Source organism: Notolabrus celidotus, chromosome 17 (genome assembly GCF_009762535.1).
Source record: "Notolabrus celidotus isolate fNotCel1 chromosome 17, fNotCel1.pri, whole genome shotgun sequence".
NCBI classification, from domain to species: domain Eukaryota; kingdom Metazoa; phylum Chordata; class Actinopteri; order Labriformes; family Labridae; genus Notolabrus; species Notolabrus celidotus.
The window spans coordinates 8,043,846-8,065,247 of NC_048288.1; the positions used below are offsets into that span (position 1 = coordinate 8,043,846).

At 40.7% G+C, this 21,402-nt stretch overlaps 1 protein-coding gene across 1 annotated transcript in view; it reads left to right on the forward strand.

Annotated features, from left to right (window-relative positions):
- Positions 1-21,402, forward strand: part of jph1a (junctophilin 1a) — a 47,802-nt gene that overhangs the window by 16,727 nt on the left and 9,673 nt on the right. Inside the window, 1 exon segment of the mRNA XM_034705854.1 lies at positions 14,799-14,917. Coding sequence (XP_034561745.1) covers positions 14,799-14,917 — 119 coding nt within the window.

A 21,402-nucleotide genomic window follows, 5' to 3' on the forward strand; every position in this document is an offset into this window, starting at 1 on the left:
CACAGAAAACCCTTTCTAACGCATGCAACCACTCTTGTTGTCTCATGCACGCATGGAGCTGTAGCTGTTGTCAGTATTTTGTTTGTACAACTTGTAGCTCTGTGTGCCTTTAATCGTATCTCTGACACTTGGATATTTGATTTCCTACTGACACTTGAGATGTTACAGTGTGAATATTGTACTTTTAATGTCACTGTAAGCGTTGTGTTTGTGTCTTCTCTGTTACGTTGTACGGATATTGCATCACAATTTTTTCTCCGTGGGCAGATGTAACCTAACGCTAATGCTCCCTTGGCTTTGCACTGGAGAGGAAATTGATGGTTGTGTGTGCATTTGATTGTGTTTGTGTGTGTGTGCGTGTGTGTGCAGACACTCGGGTGAATGGTGGCAGGAGATTGGAGGACAGAGCACAGACCATAATTAAAACTATTCCTTAAGCTCAAGTGGTTGCCAGGCAATGTGACCTTTACTCGCACAGGTTCAGCTCGGATGTTGAGCCTCGTAGTTAAGAGACCCACCACAGAGCGGCTGTGTGTGTGTCAGTGTGTGTGTGTGTGTGTGTGTGTGTTTCTCTACCTGTGTGCAAACCTTTTGAACACTCACTTGTGTACACTCAGACGTGTATCATTGATGCTTGTTTTGCGTGCAAGATTTAACCGTACAGTAGTGTGTAATGCCGGTTTGTTCATTTGCAGATTCATTAATACAGCCAGGATGCCGAGTTGGACAGCTTGCTCAAGTGTCTCTTCTGGTTGCCATGGTGACTGCCTCATCGCAGTCATCATCGTGTCAACCATTTGTTGATTTTCTTCATGAGGAAGTGGAGTGAAGAGGCGTTGTTGGTTTACCATTGTGTTTATTCATCCTTTAAGGCTTGTGCAACACGTTCTAGTTCCAGATTTACAAAGGAGCAAAGACAGCGGAGTCACCTTAGTGAGTCCTCTGTGCAGCCCAAATCTTTTATTCCCAGGAGACCTCATTAAGGACCTTCCTGCTAAGAGTCCTCCTTTTTTAACTTCTAACACAGAATCGAGTCATTTGCATAAAGGTGGCTCATTTTTCAAGCTTCTGCCTGCATGTGTCTTTGCATATATACACATAGTAGACAGAGGACATTTGCATAGCCGTGTGACAACATGTCATCTGCATCAGTGGAGCTCAGTGCGTATGACTGTGTGTTTATGCTGAGTACGTTTGTCTTGGAGCATGCCCAAGTTGGTTTTCCTAAATGATCTGACTTCTTGGGTGACAAAAGCTTAGAACGTTTAGAAACAGACACAGGCATCCTGGGAGCTGCTGAGAAAATAGAGATCCTGTCCTGGAGGGGGGAACTCATGATACAGCACAACCAAGTGGCAACCTCCGGTCTCAAAATATGAAGCCCATAGGAAAGTGTTATAAACTGCAGTTTATTGAGCGTCCGCTTGAGGCTGGCTGCTGAAACACCAGAAACCCCATACACACCCATTCAAAATAACAATCTTTGCAGCAGAAATAAATGTGTTTACAGTCTGGTTCAAAAAACGGCTTCAGTCTGAATAGCTAATTTCTCTCTCGGCACACACTGTACTGGGGGTGAATTTTTTGTAACGCGACGGTTCAGAACATATTAAGATTACTTGTTTTGCCCAAATAAGGACATGACTGACTTGACTGACAGGCGGGAACACTGTAGCTGTTGGCGAGGAGGCTCAAAGCCTGCCTCTTTACCTCACACTAGCTCAACAGAAGTTAGGTTGAGTTCAGCATTTCCAATATGGCTCCAGCCGACGATTGGCTTCAAAACAGCGCTTCAGAAACAGATGAGTGACGTCACAGATACTACGTACATTTATTATACAGTCTATGGACACGACTCGATATGATACAATACACAATCTAGTACAATATCCAATACATTCCCCCTGATAATATTAACATCCTCATACAGGGATTATTGAATGTAAAAAGATTGAATGTAAAAATAAGATAGATTAGATAATGATACATCACAATAAAAAATTAACTGAAGAATATATAATTCCCCTAAAAGTAAAAAAGAGTCATTATAACGACATTGTGACTCGAATTGGAGGCAAAATCTGTATCCAGAGCTTTTTTAAAATTGTGTTATTGATATTTTGTACGAGTGATACGATAATTGTATTGGATAATTTAGGGTGAAGATATATTGCTGTATGGATAATTTGTCCTTCCACTAATCCATAAACAGTTAAAACAGGACCAATATGAATGAATGTGCAATATTACACAAGGTTGATACTATATAGATATTTAACTTTAACTATTTGTTATTAAAGTAAAGGAGAATGTTTTTTTTGTTGAGATATATTTTTTTAAATGACATCAAATGAATAGGTCTCATCAAATAACACAACTTTCATCCTGGTTAACCCTACGCCGTAGTGTTACATGCGGTCATGAGCACTACATAGCGTTGTTTTGTCCGCTTCACTCTGTAATATGCTGCTGCCAGAGGGAAGTGTAGTCTATGATAGTAAAGCTGCCTGTTTCCTGTCCTGTTAAATTTTCTGGTTGCTTGTTCACAGCGATTCCGAGCGTGTTATATTTACTTAGAGCTGATACATGTTTCCATTAATCATACCGCAATGATTTCAAAGGAGAATAGAGAGGAGACGTCGAAGGAGATGGAATTTCCGCCCAATTTACGGCGATTCCTAAAGTGTTGTTAATGCAGAAAGTATGATGCCGCCTAGCAGACTAATCACAGGGCTTGCAGTCTGCGTTCTTTTGTTGCGTAGTTACATTTTGGAGGACAGTCACGTTCGGCTAAGTCCGTAGTCTGCGTTGGAGTTATGCAGACCTGATGCAGGCTACAGATTCAATTCAACACAGAGGTATAAACTAGGCTTTTAGGTATATAAGTGCTAGCTAAAGAACACTTTTAAATCACATTAATCAAAATGTTTGAGACTATTAGTCACAGTGACTCATATTATAGCAGAAACATTTGGGTTTACCTTGAGTTATTAAAATAACTGTTTTCTCTGATTTCTTCTGTCAGTTTGTCAATATGTCCATGAGCAGGCAGATAAAGAACAACTTGATAATTCCTTGTCTTCAAGTCACACAAAAATACCAAATGTTCTTCTCCATACGATGTAATTTTAAATATCTCAGGATGTTCTCTTAGGAAAATTTCATAGCAGTGCTAATTTAACTTTTTATTCCAATACTAAATCCTTTATCCAACTCTCTCTCTGTACTTCATTTTGTACCTCAGTGAAACCCACATTGTTATGTAACACAGGACGAGAGATTGTTGTGGTGTTAAAGCAAATTCAGCTGAAGCTGTGTAACAAGAAACTGTGTTTAACATGGATCTGACACCGGTCATCTGGACCACTCATGACCCAGTTTGTTTGATTCAAGCCTGAAATTTAGTAGATAAAAGTTTCATGGAAGACCTGAAACAATATAATAATGATAAAAATAAAAGTACTACCTTTCCTTTCCGGTTCCTCTTCCCTGGTCGAGGTAGATTTGGAGCTTTGTCCAGTCTGGTAATCTTTACATTTGATGAGGTTGCACACAAACACAGAGCTGAACTTATTTATTGTAAGATCAGTAATCATATATTAATCATACGGTAGTCAAGTCTGATGTAACACCCTTTCAAAATAAGACTCCTGGGTCCAAGTGCTTCCTTGGGTCACAGGGTCACAATGGATAAACAACAATAGCGGAACCGGTTAACCTTACCATCACATCTTTCTTTAGTGAAGTATCACATAGGGTCAAGAAGGGCTTAAATTTGTTTAAGTTGAACAGAGTGGTGAGTGTAGCTGTTCTTCCAGGCAGTATAATGACGGCAGTATCCAGGCATCCATGAAAAAAATATATAACAAGGTTGAGGTGAGTCACTTGTTAGCAGTAAGAAGCGTTAAGCTAGCAAGTTGTGATTTAAAGATGATAAGCCATGTTCTGGCTGACATGTGTATTTAGATATAAGAATGCACATGCCTCATGAAAGTAGACACATATACAGATATAAATAAATAAATAATTAAATACCTGTTAGTTTTTTTAGGGTTAACGCGAACGTTAGGGATGTTAGGTTGGCAGAGATACAGATATGCCAGCCATGGCACATCCATGGCTCGCTGCCGAAGTGTCGTTAGGCTAATAAACTCAGCACTGTACAGTAACTATGTAGCAGTAAGAAGCAGTTTAACGGTACAACGGTAGCATCTTACACTAACAAAAATAACCACTTGTAATAGTATATTTATCATCCGTTTATGAAGTGTAACTTACCTAATCGCCTTCAACCAAACCCTCTTCTCTTTCTCATCACATGGAAAACAGTAGAACGACAGCTGAACATCTTTTTTGGTTTCTGATCGGTTAAAACAAAACGGTACACAGCACAGAGGTGTGTTGAAAAGTAAGGACTTAGACCTGGAAGTCTTATTTTGAAAGGGTGTTACGTCACGGCTTAACAACTGTATAGCAACTTCCGACATGATGTATTTGTGTTTAATACTCGATGCTTTATTTGAAAGCTGCTGTGAAAATCATTAAGCCTCTATTGTTTTCTTACTTTAGTTAAGTCATGGTTAAGGCTTTTGAAAAGGCATACTTCAGGTAGTATTGGCTTGATTGACAGATGCATCAGCTTTCACATAGTAGCTGTTTGCTCATAAGTGTGAAGGATCACCCATGTACAGTAAATCTAATAATCACATACATGCTTCAAAGGCTTGCACACACTCCATCCCTGTGTTTCTGCAGTGTGTGGTTTAGCCACCATCTCCCCCCTCCCCCCTCCAGGTCATTAGCTTTATCAGCTGTGGCCATGTTTCACCAGCAGTGTTGACACAAAGAGCACAGAGCAGAGGTCTGAATCCCTGCCACTGCCCTTCACCAAAACCAGAGGGATCATCTCAGAGAAGGATTCTGTGTCACTCTCTCAGCAGACTCATGTCAGCACTGAGAGGAGAGGAGAGCATATCAGAGCTGAACATGGACCACACATGCATGTAAACATGTGCAGAATTTATTGATATAATAACAAACAGTAAGCTCATGCATGAACTCTCTAACACCTTTGAACACTCAGATGCACAGGCGTACACTCAGGCAAATACCTGTAACCGTGTGTTTTTGGACAGAGGCCAGGTGAGGTCTCAGGGGACGCTTCAGTGCAGAGCTCCTGAGTAAAGAACACCAGTAGGAGATTAGGTCTGTTTATAATCCATGGCCAAAAATGTTAGTGGAGTTTGGGGATTTCTTTCCTGTTTAATCAAATACCAATTCTGCGTATCCGTCTTCCCAGAAATGAACTCAGTATGGGTGCTGGTCTTCAATCTGTCCCTACCTGCTCATTCAGATTCATAAATAGATGATGAATCTATAAATCCTGTGTGTGCATTTAAAACAAACACTCCAAACTATAAAATGGAGAAATGCAAAACTAATTTAAGACTTTTTATTTACCAAGAGACGATTAGTTTTTATATCACAGCTAGGAGATTGGATTAGAAGCTGACCTGTAGTTTAGGCTGGGCTGAGATTAACAGAGTACTGGGGCAGTTTCTACCTGATACCTCAAAGGAGACATCTGGTTGGGTTCCTTGGCACCAAAATTCAGCCCTTGTTATCTGGTGATGTGAGGGGATCCAGTGTTTAGCCTCCCAGCACACTCACAGGGCCACTCTGAGACATGATTGGTAATAGAGCTTGGCAATATTGGAAAATATGTTATCACGACAACATTTTTCATATCAATCGATATCGATCATTTTTACAATAAATATCAAATTTATTCTTTCATATCATTTTAAAGGCAGTTTTTTTTTCTCCTGAGTGAAAGCTGAAGAAACCAGACAGTTTGTTAGCTTGTATCTGGGATTTAGTAGTCTAATAAATTGCCAAAATATAATAACTAATGAAGTTTAGTGTCCTTTCTTGTCGAGCATGTTTTCACTCTGCTTTGAGCTGGGAGGTTTTGTTTTCTTCTGTGTCCGTCGCTCATTTCAGCTGTCTTTACGTTCTTCTCCAAACCTGCCTACCTCTCACCCTGCGACATGATTGGCTGTTTCATGCCGACTTCTTCTTCTGTTTAATGTTGGGTGGGAACTAACGTTTAACACTCAATAGCGCCCCCTCCCTTTCCAGTGGCGGGGTTGTAGTTACAGGTTTAAATATATTGTTGAATTATCATACATTTTTTATATTTACAATGAGAAAAATAATATCATGATAGTCATGGTTATCGTTTTAGGGCCCAGCCCTATTTGGTAACTTATATGTATTATTTGAACCCATGCTAAAGACAGCAAGAACACAAAGGATCCACTGTTACTTCTTATTTAGCGTTCAGACATAAGAGAGGAATCAAAATCATTATCTTGCTCCCAACAAGAAAGCAATAGGTGTATTTTTCTTCATACTGCTCTTTTAAGTTACACAATATTGTAATGTGCATTTTTAAAAGATGGTAATCATGTCTTTTTCTTTTCCTTTTGTCCTCTTCTACAATCTGACAGGTCTATTCATCACCCCATCATTGTATCCGTGCCCCCTACCCTGCCAGATGCTTTCACCCTTTCATTCTGTGTTTTTCGTATTTTCACAGACGTTATTCCACAGCCCTTACCTTACATTCGTATTCATACTCTCTCTGTGTACCTGACATTGCGTAGAATGCCCTGTTGCGACAAACAAACCCTCAATTTCAGGTGAAATGTTGAAGAAAAACAAACCGGCTCCTGATTTAGAAAGCATAAAACATCACCAGAAAAATCACAAGACTGTGGTAAACTCAATAAGCCTAACTGATCTTAGATGATGGAAGTTTTTTCTTCTCTTCCACTGAAAAGAGGAAAGGATAGAAAGAGAGAGAAGGCAGATCAGCCCAGAGCCCTAGCCTGCCAAACAAGGATGTCCTTAGATTTAAAATGCTTCAAGTACAGTACATGGCCAAAGCAAAATATCCTCATTATACAGCACCATTGCTCTCTCTTCAGGATAAAGTTGGCTTATCTCATAATAACAGCCACTCCATCTCCCATTTAAAGCCTCATTTGCTGCAGCCATTGTCCCCTCCCCACTCCTGCCCCTGGTAATGTGAGCCCAGACCTCAGCCCAAGAATAATTCCTGAATAATTTCAGTGTCGGTTTTAGCTAACCACTAATGGTGTTAGTCATGCTTGAGTAATCCTGAATTAACACCAGTCGGGAATTCAATAGCATTGCCCGCACGGATATAAGAGATGTGTGCAGGGCAAGCTAAGTGCTAATTTGTGCAGACTTTCTGTGATGTTGTGGGTTGCTCTTTTAGACCTGGGGACTGTTTGGGCAAGATACAGGGCAGTCAGTTTTGTTGATGTATTATTTCCTTTCATAACAGATTAGTGCACTCAGAAAAGGATGGAGCGTTCACTATGGCAGCCTTTTCCAGCGAACATCTGAGGGTTGGAACTCAAATGGTTTATCAAATGAGCGCCTGCTAAGTTTAGCATTGTGAGCTGTATTAGATTAAATCCTACAAATCATTACTATTTTGTGATTTCTGTTCATGGGGGGTGGTCTAAAAAACGAACTTAATAGATTATTAGCTCCAGTTAGCTACATCAACTAACATTAGCATCAAAAATTTCCAAGCTAACGTATTTGTTTGATAATGTCACTCGTGCAATATGAAAGGCATGAATTCCTTTTGAAATTACCCTGGCTACTGCAGATTTACTGTGTTAGCTTGTTAGTAGGTAGCAACTAGCTACAGTACCATTAGCAGGGAACTAAGGCCTTCCCTTTAGTATCACAGAACACTGTCAGGCTGTAGAGAACATGACCCAAGGTCACGGGTGTTACTGTGTTAGCTTGCTAAGTAGGAAGGCTGTGCTACAAATTTCGCCTACCAAAAAGTTACATTATAGGACTCATGTCAGTTCTTAGCAGACAGCGCCTAAATTAAAGAAAAATTTGGGCCTTTTATTTTGTATCGTGTGACACTGTCCAGCTGTAACTAACTGTACCCAAGGCTACAGCAGTATTACTGTTTAAGCTTGCAAAGTATGGAAGCTAATGCTGGCAGTGTAGCTTGTCAAACATTGAGATTAGAAGGACCGTATATATTTCAAGCGAACGGCAGCGCTAGCAAAGAGTTAAGGCCTCTCATTGTGTACCATGTAGTTTAACAGTCGCTAACATACAGCGTTGGGGTGCGTTCCATTTAGTGGTCGACCAATATCTTTTTTTCAAATGGCTAATGCTGATGCTGATATTCAGAGAGCAGGTTGGCCTACATCGTGTTGTTTTTGTTTGTTTGTTTGTTTGCAAATGATAATAAAAACAACACTATCACAAACGCACTCATTATTCCATGCACATTACAATCTAATGCACATGGTTATCTTAGCCAGCTGCATGTTTGAGATGGATTTTGAATTCATACATAAAACAGAACAATAGATGGGGTTTGCTTTTTATTTCAGAACAGGACTGATATTTATGTAAGAAGCAATATTAAACTGCATTATAGACATCATAACATAATTTATATTAAACACAGGTCAGTAAAAGTTTTGGATTTGATATGCTGATATGCATATGGGAAAAATATCATCATGTAGAAAAGATGATGGTGACATAGGAACTTAAAGAGAAGAATGTAAAATGCAGAATAGCAATATATACATAAGGGGAAGTGCAAACACTGCTGGACAGCAGCCACACAGATGAGGCTGCTTTCAGTGTCGGCCGACTGATTAATTGGTCCATCTCACATTTAAGATGACCGCGTTCCGGAATCAAAGTTGGAAAGTTGTTGAGCCATTAGCTCCTGTTGTTGTTAGCACTGTTAGCTAATACAGGGTGATAACAGCACACAAACTGAGAGTTAGCATGCTACAGCAACATAAAAACATATCTATGGATAAAACTTGCACAACACTATTTCTGTTATTGATTTTACAATAAAAACAAGAAAAAGTTTCTTCTAAACACTTTTAAAAGTAAAGCTTTTTTACTGTTGATGCAGGGTAGCCATCTTGGATTTCAAGCTCAGGGTTACTGAAGTTTCTCAGAGTTTCCAAGTTGGGGTCCCGATGTCGGGGGGCCTTCTGGATGGTGTATCAAACTGGCATCTCGGAACTTCCGACTTCACAGATCAAATTAAACACACCATTACTGTGTCAACTTGCTAAGTGGCTATGCTAACCATTTAGCTTGACAAAACAACAGCTAACAGCAGCGTTAGCTAGCACCATTAACTAAATATTCTTAGCTTACAAATTATTGCATGTGTCGTTTCACTAACAATAGTTTTCCTTTAGGTTTTTAGTGATCCTAGTGTCTCCACTCCATAATCTTGAAGTATGACACTCGCTCTGTAGTGGTAGTATGTGTGGGTAAGATGGAGTTTAGCAGAATATTGTTGACTGCTGATGTTTACAAGGACAAGGTCGAACCTTGTCTTCTATCTTATTATATACCGTACTAGTCAGCAGTCCAGTTACCAAGCCTGGACAGAGGAGGGAAAAAAAAGGGAGAGGGGGGTTGATTGGAAGATGCAAAGAGGGTGGAAGGGACCAAGAGACGAAGGGGGTGCAGATCTGTGTCAGCATATGTGAGGGAGATTCTTCAAATAGGCCATAGCTTGGGGTTTAATGGACCGAGGCCTTACTCAGGGGTATGTGTGCACAGTCACACAATAAAACATGCACTCATACACAAATAGGAACATAATACACATACATTATTCTGTATATACGGAGGGGTGGAGGGGGGGGGGGGAGCAAACCTTAAAGGAAGATGCACGGTGCAGCATGGGAGCTTGGGTTTGAAATTTAAGCCTGCAGTAAAATTAGAGGAGCTGAGATGCATGCCTCAGCAGTTCTAAATACCCAGAAGTCTTTGGACTCCTATTTACTGTCTCCCCCTCTCCAGTTCTCTCTTTATCTACTTTTCATTTCCACACATTTCTTTTGAACTCTTTTATTTTTCCCTTTTGTCTTTCTCACAAACTCATCCTATACCTCAAAAACACACGCACACACATTCTGTAGAGGGAAAAAAGCACCCGCTGCACAGCCTGCCAAACTGACTCGACACTTTTCACACAATTCATTTGTCACAAGTGATGAAAAAAGCATTGATCTCACCAGTAATCAATGTAATCTCTCAAAGCCTCAGCCCAAGAGCTTCAAAGCCATCGCTCTTTTCTACACTTTGTCCAAATTTCTACAAACTGCTGCGTGTTTGTTTGAGATTTCTGCATTTCTGCCAGCCGGTGCATTTAGAGATTCAAATACCTCCATTTGCTTGAACGTATCCCCAGCACTGAACCACAGAGGAGGGCTTGCAGGACCACAAACTAGACATGAACAGGTGTTGCTTTATATGCAGAGTCAGATCAGCCTAGAGTAGGGAAGCTGCAGACTGTCTGGACAGTTATAGAACTTTTTCAAAGGTCAGTCATGATCTTGCTCTCTGTTGTTTGCCCAGACTTTTGAATTTGGATTTGACAGGTCAATGAATTCAGAAATTCAACATGAAATACATTTTCTGTTTCCTATTTCATGCTGGGGCTTGTCCAATGGAGATAGCACACCTCTCATTGAATGGGTAAACACATTTAAAGTTGCTTCAAGCTGTTTTTACATGAAGAATAGATCATGTGCAATGTGAAAGGGGTCACTTACATGCACAGATCAAATCACTCACTTCTTTCCTTAGCTATGCAAAAAATGCAATCACTTGTGATAATGTTTCTTTCTGTTTCTGTTAGCAACATCCACATGTTAAAGAAACGATAAGTCAGTTTGTCCAGGCAAAGTTGAAGCTATAACTTCAACTATATGTCCTTTTTCTCCTTGCTAAGCACCAAACTCTCACACAAGCCTGCAGAAGTCTCATGTTTGACTTGTATCTGACTTGTGTGGTACAGTTATCAGTGTGCTGCACTGAATGTGGATATCTTAATTGATAAATATGCAGCTCCAAACAGATTTCCCTGCCAATTTGTTCACCACGCCGCTTCTTCATGGCTCTTCATAATTGTGTTAATGACATGAAAGGAGGTTACATGAACTTAAGGTAATTGGTCAGAGTTGCGCCGGACTCTTTCAAAACCGAAAACATGAAAGAGAGAAAAAGCTGTTCCTGCTCTTTATGCTGAGTTTAGAGGAAAGATGGAGAATGCATACAAGTTTGCAGAGAGCTGCACTCACCAGCAGTGTGTGGACTTCATGAGCCACAGAGTCCCTTTTATTCTATTGTCCCTTTTATTGACAACATGTTGGAAATGAATGCTACGTGCATCTGTGCTGCAAACTAGCGTTGTGCTTCTCCGGCAGAAGTTTCACTGTAGGAGGAGGAGGGGTGGAAATCGGAGGAGAAAGAGCTGGCTGTAGTTATTGAAATGTAGTTAACATGACTGCAGCTGTTACAGGTGCAGTCATACATGTGAACTTAAGTTTAAGAATAAAAGAAAAAAATTTTACATACAAAAAGTGATGTCTGATATGCACTTAAACATGTGCCTTTTTTTTTAAAGAAATTTGTATTTCTTACTCAATTTTGACATGTCATCTTTAGTTTTAAGTTTTTATTTAATTATTGTGTCATAGTACATATAATCATAAGCCCAGCCTGCATATGTTTAAGAGACACCATGAGTTCATGAGTTCATGCAGCCCAGGGTCAGAGCACACAGTAGGTTCATTCATTCTAAAGAAACTGAAGAAGGAAATTTAAACAGAATAAAATTAAGATGAAAATATAAATGCACGCTACTTAAAGAGACTATCTTGTCTTCTTTCCAGGCTTTTGATCAAAATTAAGCGAGGTTAAACACATCAAAATTAAACAACCATTCTGGTTTTGCTCATCTGTCCACCACAACAGTTCAGTCTTTTTACAGGCAATTAAATATGACTATAACTCTCTGAGGTCATCAGAGTTAGTTCTATAAATTTGATTTTCAGACTAAAATCATGTTTCTTCTTTTTTTCTCTCAGTGAAACTAAACCGGAGTGAATACATACATTTGTCCTGCACTTTGCCTCTTTCGGGCATTTTGTGATTTTCAGTTAATCATAATGTATCATTATGTGATTGATATGTAATACGTAGATAATCACAATATCACTGTGTCATGATATCATCGTTATTGTTGGCTTAGTATAGTATCATATTGTAATGTAATCCATTGCAGGGATTTCCCACCTGATACGACACACAACTGAAGTGTGCATTGAAGCCATATTTTTCAACAATTTCATCCATTGTTTGAGTCTTAAGTCAGGTCGACATCATTCTTATTGTTAATGTATTGGAAGAAGAGCTGCTGTAAGCTAACCAGCTAACAAATGGTAGCAGCAGCTCAGCTTGTATCTCTGTAGACCTGATCAAAGAGGATAGGAGAGACCCATTTCAACGTGAAGCAGCTTCATTTGGTGTTTTAAGTAGTTTAATGAGTGGATCAGTTTGTTTCGGACACAAGGAGGATAATTCAGCTGCCTGTTGAATCTTCTGATTGATGGAAATTGAATCATCATTTTGAGGCTCTATCTTTTAAAGTCCACAGCCTGCTTTCCTGTTGCTCCTCGATTTCTTTGTCCACGGTCGTGCAGCTAAAAAGAAAAGAGATCTTTTGGACTGATCACTCAAAATGAGGACTCTGAGGTGACAGAAGGAGAGAAGCTTGCTAGTTTGAGTTAAGTGTGTATAGAATTAAATTTACTGATGAAAGGAAGAAAACCTTCCAACCCTTTCATCTCTCCGCCTCACATGCCCACGTTTTCTCGCCTCTCATTTCGCTCTCCTCTCGTCCCACTTCTCTATCACACTCCCATCATTCTCCGCCTGTCACCTCCCGCCACCAGACATCCTGTCTGTGCGCAGTCTGCAGCGCTTCCTGTGTCTGCCCATGACTTTCGGCCCGGTCCACCTAAAAGGAACTGTTAAGATCCTTTAGGATATGTCACGGGCATGCTGTATGCATTGGTGACGCATTCATGCCTCCTTTCACTCAGCTGCACATTTCACACATTTCAGAAATAGAAGCATGTATGTCCTTGTGGCAGTATGTGTGGCAAGTGGATGTCTGCAGTATGTATGTTGGTGGTGTGATGTAACAGGAATGCTTTCATGTCTGTTTTAACATTGAAGACCATGAAGTTAAAAAAAAACTCTACCTGCTTTCAGACACATGAGTTATACTCCTGTATCCTGTGTTTATCACAGCCGTAAGCTTTAATTGTGCGTCATAAAGAAGTCTTGAATCAGAATTCTCTGTCTGCAGCTGGTCAGCTCTGCTGGTATCAGAGCCTGAAAGTGTCCTCTGTATTTGGGTGATACAAGAGCTTATTTCTAGAGCGGAAATGGTCCGTCTCTCTCGCCAGCATATGGCTCCTCATGCATTTTAATATCCCTCTGTCCCAGCCCCGTCAAAAACACGACTGCCCAGAGTCCAAGGACAGAGAAGTATGGTCTGAAATAGAGACATCTGTCCGTTGGGGTCACTCTAGCAGAAAGACAGAGGGAGTGAGAGAGCGGAGGGGAGGGAAGGGAGAGGAGGAGGAGGATGCGGGGGGTGATGTAGCGTCAATAAAGAAGGATGGAAAAAAACAGACAGCATTGATTGAAAGAGAGAAGGGATGGTGAATGGAAGAGGAAGAGGAAGATGGATGAGTGGGGTTAAGCAGGGCGCGAGGCACAGCTGTCAATACTTACAGTGATACTCCAACAGCACATCTGGGTGCCTGCGTTGCATGTTGCATTGTCGTGAATTGTGTAAGTGCTGCACTCATTGTGAGTCCAAAGAAGTGAAGAAAACGGCTTCAGCCCGCGTGTTACATGTGGTCCTTTTTGACAAAGTCTGGTGGTCACAGAGTGCGTGTGCTCTCCTGTGGCTCTCTGAATGTGTGTTTTCGTTCGTGCCCTGGCGTGTGTACATGTGACGTATCTTTTGGTAGAGTTTTCAAGGGATTTGTTAAGCAGGTCAGCACCCTGGCCTCTGTTTGTCCAGCCATGCTACGCTCCCATAATACCTCTCAGTGCTAATGCTGCGCTCACATTGATTCCAAAACGTATTACTCTTCACCCTTTTGGTTTCGGAGCATCAGCATGTTGTAGTAAAGGTAGATTATCGGGTTTCTATGTTGCTGCTTTTACATTCTTCACGGGGTTTCCACATATGTTGACAGATTCATGCATTTATTAAAATCATATTTGTTTATTTATGAACATTTTAATTAGCTTCTTCATTCCTCTCTGCTGACTGGCGTGGGATTCAAACCTAAGCCCTCACCACACCACCTGCTGTTACTACATGATATAATATGATATAATTCGGTCATATGTGTCCACATGTATGTGTTTCTGTTTCTGTTTGTGTGTGTGTGTGTGTGTGTGTGTGTGTGTGTGTGTGTGTGTGTGTGTGTGTGTGTGTGTGTGTGTGTGTGTGTGTGTGTGTGTGTGTGTGTGTGTGTGCACCCTCTGGGCACAGCTCCCGTGTGGTTCAGCAGCAGCAGCGGCAGCAGCACAGTGCTCCAGACTGGATTAAGGTCTTGCTTGGATGTGGCTTTGCTCCATTTGGAAAATCAGGATTTGGATTTGAGATAGAAGCACAAGGGGAGGTGTTATGTCATCCCCAAGGGAGGGACAGGATGGGTGATGTACAGCTCAAAGATGAGGAGGAAGAGGCCGGGATGAAGGGTCAAACAGAGTGGCAACAAAAAAAAAGGAATAGAGGAAACATGTTGTGTTGTGTCTTGAATGATGAATTTGAGTTTCACTCTGTTCTTGTCTTTGTGTTTTTCCTCCAGAACGGCCCATGCCAGGACAAAAAGCGAGGCCGCAGAGCAAGCCTCCATCTCTGCTGTGCATGACTCTGAAATCGCCAGGGCAGTTGCTAGAGAGCTTTCTCCAAACTTCTACCAACCAGGTAACCATTAACAACACAGAACTGATATTTTAAAGCGTGTCCTCTGAGGTAATGTCCGGGAATTGAGCAGCTTTAGCAGGTAAGAGTCCAGCAGAGTCTCTAGGTACTTTCCAGCTGGAGCGTTTGGATTGCAGGTGCACTGAGGGGTCAGGGAGGTCAGATGTGTTCACTGCACTCAAAGAAATGTCATATTTTTAATATTTCAAAGGGACTCAATTTGCATAAATATTTGGCTGCATGGAAGCAGAGTTTTTAAGTGAGCTTTTCAGATATCTCAGACGTGACTGGCGAAGGAATGAAGCTGCTGTCCATGCAGGAGCCTTGAGGAGGGTTTTAATAAGAAATACAGAAAGTAAACACTTGAAGAGAAACTACATACCATCCACTTCTTATCTGAGGCAGCTGCAGAAAAGTACATGCTCTGAATTATAGCCAAATAAAATTGAATTCAGCAGCCCTCAGAAAACATTTCTAATCACTAACAGAACCCCAAATCGATTAAACTTTAATTATTCTAACTGAAAATAAAAGAAAACAATAATAAAGATGAGAAACATCTTCTTTGCACTAATGTCAGTAGGAACAAGTTTTCTCTTGTTTCACTGAATATTCTCAGACATATTCAGAGATAATAGTTCTTGAACTTTCATCCATTTATCAAGTTCCTCCTTTTCCATCATAGACATCTCTTTCATCAGAACTCATCTGATAAAAGGTCTCATTTCCCTTTCCTGTCTGTTTTCTCTTCTTATATTTGTGCCGTGTCTTATGAAGAGAAACTGTATAAAACATGGAGGCAGCCTCTGTGATGTCCCCTATCTAATTCTGATTTCTGAAGAGGTGTTATGAAATCTAGAAATAGGTTAAGAGATGGAGTTCAGGCTGAAGCCTAGACACCTGGCAAACACCTAGAGTGCTCACATTTGTCAGTCAAATGAGCTTCACTCCTAAAAATGCTTTGATGCATTACTCTCTGCCTTCATGAAATCAGAACAGATGAGTTATAAAAAGTTAGTTTCCAATATCAGGCTGTAAACTATGGAGCCTCTGAAGTCCCCCAAAAATATTTTTTATCTCATGCGCACAAGATAATTATGTTGCTTGAATATTTCTATGATACTAGGCTTTATGACTATTTATTTTTTTCATGTTCAGTATTTTGTGTTTAAAACTCACATCAAACACTTTTTAATCTCAGCTCATCACATACCGACTGTTTAGAAACCAATGTATTTTTTTGATCTTAGGGACTGTTTTAAGGTCTGTCTTTTCGCCGTTATTAAACTCAGGCGATGTGAAGTTTCAGAGAAGTCAGAGCCGCTGCAGCGTCCAATCAGGGTCTCTGACAGGGAAAAGACTCCAGCTGAGCCTGTTGTCTTTCAGTAAGCGAAGCAGATGATTTCTGCTGATAACAGCACCATCTCTACAAGAACAGCAATAATATCAAGTTCAACTTGATTAAATTAGTGTCTCCCATTTGGCTTTATGTTGACAATACACATCTGAACTAGTTGGGAAGGTTATAATTATCTTGTGCGCACGAGATAATAACTTGTTCCCACAAGAAAAAAATTATTTCTCTCTATTGTATGATTTGCAAAGGGACTGTTTGATCTGTATTTTATTGAATCTATTTTGGTTGGAATCTGTCTTTCTGTTGGTATGGCAGTGTGTAATGATGCCAAATAAAGACGATTAATAATTCACACTTTTTTAAACTAACACAAGTCTGTAGAAAAATGTGAGTACATAAAATGAACGTCTAGTTTAGATGTTTCTGGAAAAACATGGAGACTAATGGTAAAAATGTATCAGAAAATCATGTATTCACATAAACTACAGCTACCTTCAAACTCTACATCAGTAAAGTCACTCAGCATGTGCAATTCATTACCTTCTAACCTTCATATAAACACAGAAGTAGTTCATCTCAAACAGAAGGACCCTCACTATAACGGGCTACCATAAAAGCCCAGCTTACCTCTACTATCCCTGTTTCTTCTGCCCAGTCCTCAAGCAAATGTCTTTTCCATTGAATCCACGTGTTTAGGAACAGGGTTAGTGGGAAGAATGATGAATGATGATGTTTGCACCGTTTTCGAAGATGTTTACACAGGCTGAGGCTGACTCACTAATGAGCTTGTTCTGGGTGCAGAAAGCGTAGGGTTTGGTTTTCCAGGGCTGTAATCGAAGACTAGAGGTACCGAGGAGGATTTTCAACACCACAATGGAGGACTGTGTCTGTGCTAAGACAAAGCAGAGCCAGTTTGAAGCTGGGTACAGTAATCTGGATGGAAGCCTTGTCTGTGCTTTCAAAGGCCTCTTGTAGCTGCTCGGAAAAAAAAGTGCTAAAATTTGCAGCCATAAACCCTGCCAAAAAAAAGTGTGAATGCACATTTTTCTGTTCTTTTTGAGGTGTTTTTTTCAGATTGCATCAAACTTGTGCTCATGAAGAGTCACTGCAATGTCTTAGAGGTACATGGGTGGTGTTCAAGGAAACCTAGCTCCCCTAATACCAAGCTGATCTCGTCTTTCCTCTGCCTGGAGGTTTAACAGGCAAAGTGCCATACTATACTGCAGCTTACACAGCCGGGGGTATCAACTCGACTCTGTTTAGTTCATTTACGAGGTAAGCTGAGTTTTACAAGGCAGTGCTGGACATATGATACTACATAAATAGTGAGGGGCACAAATCCTTTTTGGTTAAAGAGCTTGTGATACAAGGGGGGGCAGAGGTGGAACAAGAGGGAACACAGAGGGCATCAAAGTGTAAGAAATAAAAGTTGTTTTCAAAGGAGATTCACATCAGAACGTGACTGCTGCTTTTGTAAGCCCGATTTTGGTCATAGAAATTTTATAAATTTCAACTTTACAACAAAACATGACTTTTGAAGAACTGGTTCACCTCACCTGCAGCTCTACAACTCTTTTCACTTTTATGTTTAACTCCTTTCTAGAGCAAGGCTTCTTCAAACAGCCCCACCTCCTCCACCCTGTGTGCAATATATTTAGTCCTATGAGCTAGCCGACCTTGGACCCTTGCCAAATGCTGCCATAAAATAGTGTGTGACAAATAGATTGACAATGGGACTCATTCAAGCATGCCCGATCACTAAGCCTTAGAAACGGTCAGCCCAGGCCAGAGACATCCCGCTGCTTGTTTGTGTTGTGGAAAACAGTGGTCATGCTTGGCAGGCCGGGGGATCTCCGGGGTTCACAAGTCTGTGCGGCGAGTGTCCTTGCCTTATAAGTCAGATTATGAATGAGAAAGGTGCTGATGTCATGATAATGTGCAGCACTGGGCGACATCTGAGCCGTGAGCAACTTCGGTGAGCCAAGCCACGGGCCAGACTGGCACCTGCACAGAGCCAAGCCCTGTTTTCCATATGTGCATTTTACTTCCAGTGTATGAAAAACTTGGTGTTGTTGCAGATTGGGAAATCATGAACGGCCTGTTTTTACTGAACCTGCATGTTTATGGTTCGTCTAACAGCTTTCATCATGTTTGAGGATAAACAGTGTCCCCTGTTTGCAGCTTCCTGGCAGAGTGACAGACAAAGCTGTTTACCTCCAAGAAACAATGTTTGGTCTACTTTTCAGAAATACAGCCAGCGGGTTAAGAATGAGGTTTTATTATTTCCCATAATCTGATTTATTCCAATGTAAGAGTGAAAAAAGCTTCTTAATCTGTAAACGTAGGTTTCCTCCAAAGACCAGATATTCCAAAGACAAACCCACAAATGTTCTCACCTAGCTTCATCCCTCAGTGTCTTCTCAGTCCTTCAGGGTAACAACTAGAGGTCTAAACCTCTTGTTGATTGTAATTGGCATTTCAGACTCATAACAGATTATCACCCAGATTGGGAGTGTGAACTTCAAAAGGGAAGGAGGGGTCAGAGGGAACAGGACCCTGACCTTTACGATTGGTTCACATACAGCACCCTGGAGTGGTGGGGGGCAGCAAGGGTTAGCTGGGCGGGGCCTGAGCTGTGACGTTAATTGGGCTATATTTGGTCCTTGCTGGGGTCTAATGGAGACATAGCTGAAATCCTTATGCACTGAGAGGAACCCGGCCCCACGCTCGCCCCCTCTCAAGGGCTGACGCTGAGCAGCTGTCCCTTCCTTCAGCCGTTCATCAGGGGAGGGGTTAGGTGAAGGGTGGGGGGATGAATTGGGATCCCACTCCGGCCTGTTTGACCCATTCAAGGTACACTTCACCAGGTGGAACCATAAAAGCCGGGGCCTGTCAGGGCTTAAAACCAGACATGAGCAGGTGCTGCTTTATATTCATGGCGGCAGGTGTTGTGGAGTAAGTTACAAGACAGTAGATCCGCTGAAGTTTAAAGTCATGAGGCAACTTCATGAACTTTCAAGGATACAGAATGTTAATTACGAAGAAGCCACTGATCTGACCCTTAACAAACATACTGTAGATGCATTTTATCTGTCCAGTTTGTAGGAAAGGAATAACATTAATTAGCATAAACTAAAGGGATCAGAAAGTGAAGCTTAATGTACAAATATCTTTGAATTATTAAACGGTAAAATGTTTGTTAAAGATCAAGATTAGATTCAAGATTCCTCGTAGTATTTTCCTTCATCTCCATCAATCACACGTCTTTTCATGTAAGCCAAACCGCCCCTCTACGTCTGTCTCTTCATGCTGCCTCTTTCTACCAGACGTCACAGAGATTACACCCCGCCAAAAACAGCAGAGTACACTTTATATGCATGTGTCCTTAAAATACAAATGTAAGCCTGAACATGTGTAAGTATCCATGAGCTGTAGTACAAGTAAGCTGGCCAAACAGTGACAGCTCTCCTTGTCCATCTGTCTGTGTGAGTAGGAGGATGAAAGAGAAACACAACCCACAGACGTGACTAATACTTATATATTACAACAGGAATACAAACCAGGAAAATGAAATTGCCATTCAATGACACCTTCAAGGCATGTTTTGTATTTTTGATATGTATGTATTTCACAGTAATGAGTATGAGAAATCAGTTTCTATCCAGTTTTGAAATATTGATATTCTCTGAGAATTTCCTGAATTCTGGGTGAGCTCAGATATGAGGTACAGAATTAGAACAAATGTCACATGACACCATGCATTAGAATTAGCATTACTGAAGGCCATGGGTGTGAAATAATGACTTCATTTGTCTGTTCTCTGTCTATAATTTCATGTGGGCCATTGATGCTTTTATTTGAGCCCGCCAGTGAGTTTGTCTGTGTAATAAATAGAGCACTAGCTAACAATACACAGCAATTAGCTCAATCATCAAGGGGGGAAAGTAATAAATAAAACTTCCTCACATTGCTGTTATTGAGTAGCTTTTTGAGTTGCTTTTAAAGGCCATACTTTCACTTTACTTAAGTATTTTCTGTGGACTGTGAACTTTTTAACATTTACACAGCATCAGTTTCTGAGTAGAACTAAATAAGCTGAAAACATAGAAGCTGTCCATCATCTGCACGGCAGCCAGCCGACTGAAAGATGATGACGCAGCAAAAACTCAAATCTCATCGAGTGAATTTGTCCCATTCTTTGTCGAAATAACTCATCACGCTCAATATGAGCTACCTTGACATAGTAGGTTCAATAACAAATCATGGTTCAAGATATTACAAGACAAACTGTACAATATAAGTTCCAGGAAAATGTTGTTACGTCTTCTTTTCAAGAAATGTATGTAGTCATGTGAGTATGTCCAAGGTTATTTGTATTTACAGTACTTTTAATCTGTGTTTTTTAAATGTTTTGATCTAACTAAAACACAATAGAATATAAGTTTATATAAAAAAGAAACTTATGTAGAGAAAAATGTGCTTGCTGCATTGGCAGCCATTCACGATCAATCAGGTCTTTGGCTCATGTAAATAATCAGTTTTAAGTCAGGTTTGAAGCTAGTTATGAAGGCTTATTTTCGCTCAGACTACTGGGAGTGCTACATGAATTTCTCAACTTTGATATCACAAAAGTGTATTTACATTTCAAGTCAGAGACTTAAAAGCAGGTCAGCAACTTAAACCTGACATAACTTTTATCACAACAACAGCCTTTAGTCGGTTTCTGATTGTGAGGATTTCATGAAAAGCTAAATGTAATTGATATACCCTGGGTTAAGCTGCAGAATGATCTTTCAACTCTAGGGTTGATAAGCTATGCCCTCCTGTGATCTACTATTGAACTCATAATGATGCTGCGGCGGTGCAACAGATGTGACATGAGCACATTCTGTACTTCTTCCCCCTCCTGTAAATGCACATCCGGCATGTCCACTCCTACTGAAGCTACCACTGTTCATCTCATATTAAGGTCAACAGGGGTTAGGCTGGGACTTAAACAGCTGATCTGTTATGTTTTGTGCAAGTATCTGATCGTGTGTATGTGCGTGTTGGTCAGTGTTTGTGTTTTGCTAAGAGATCACTGGAGCAGAAAATGTGCTGTGGATTAACATGAACAGAACTGGCAACCGCA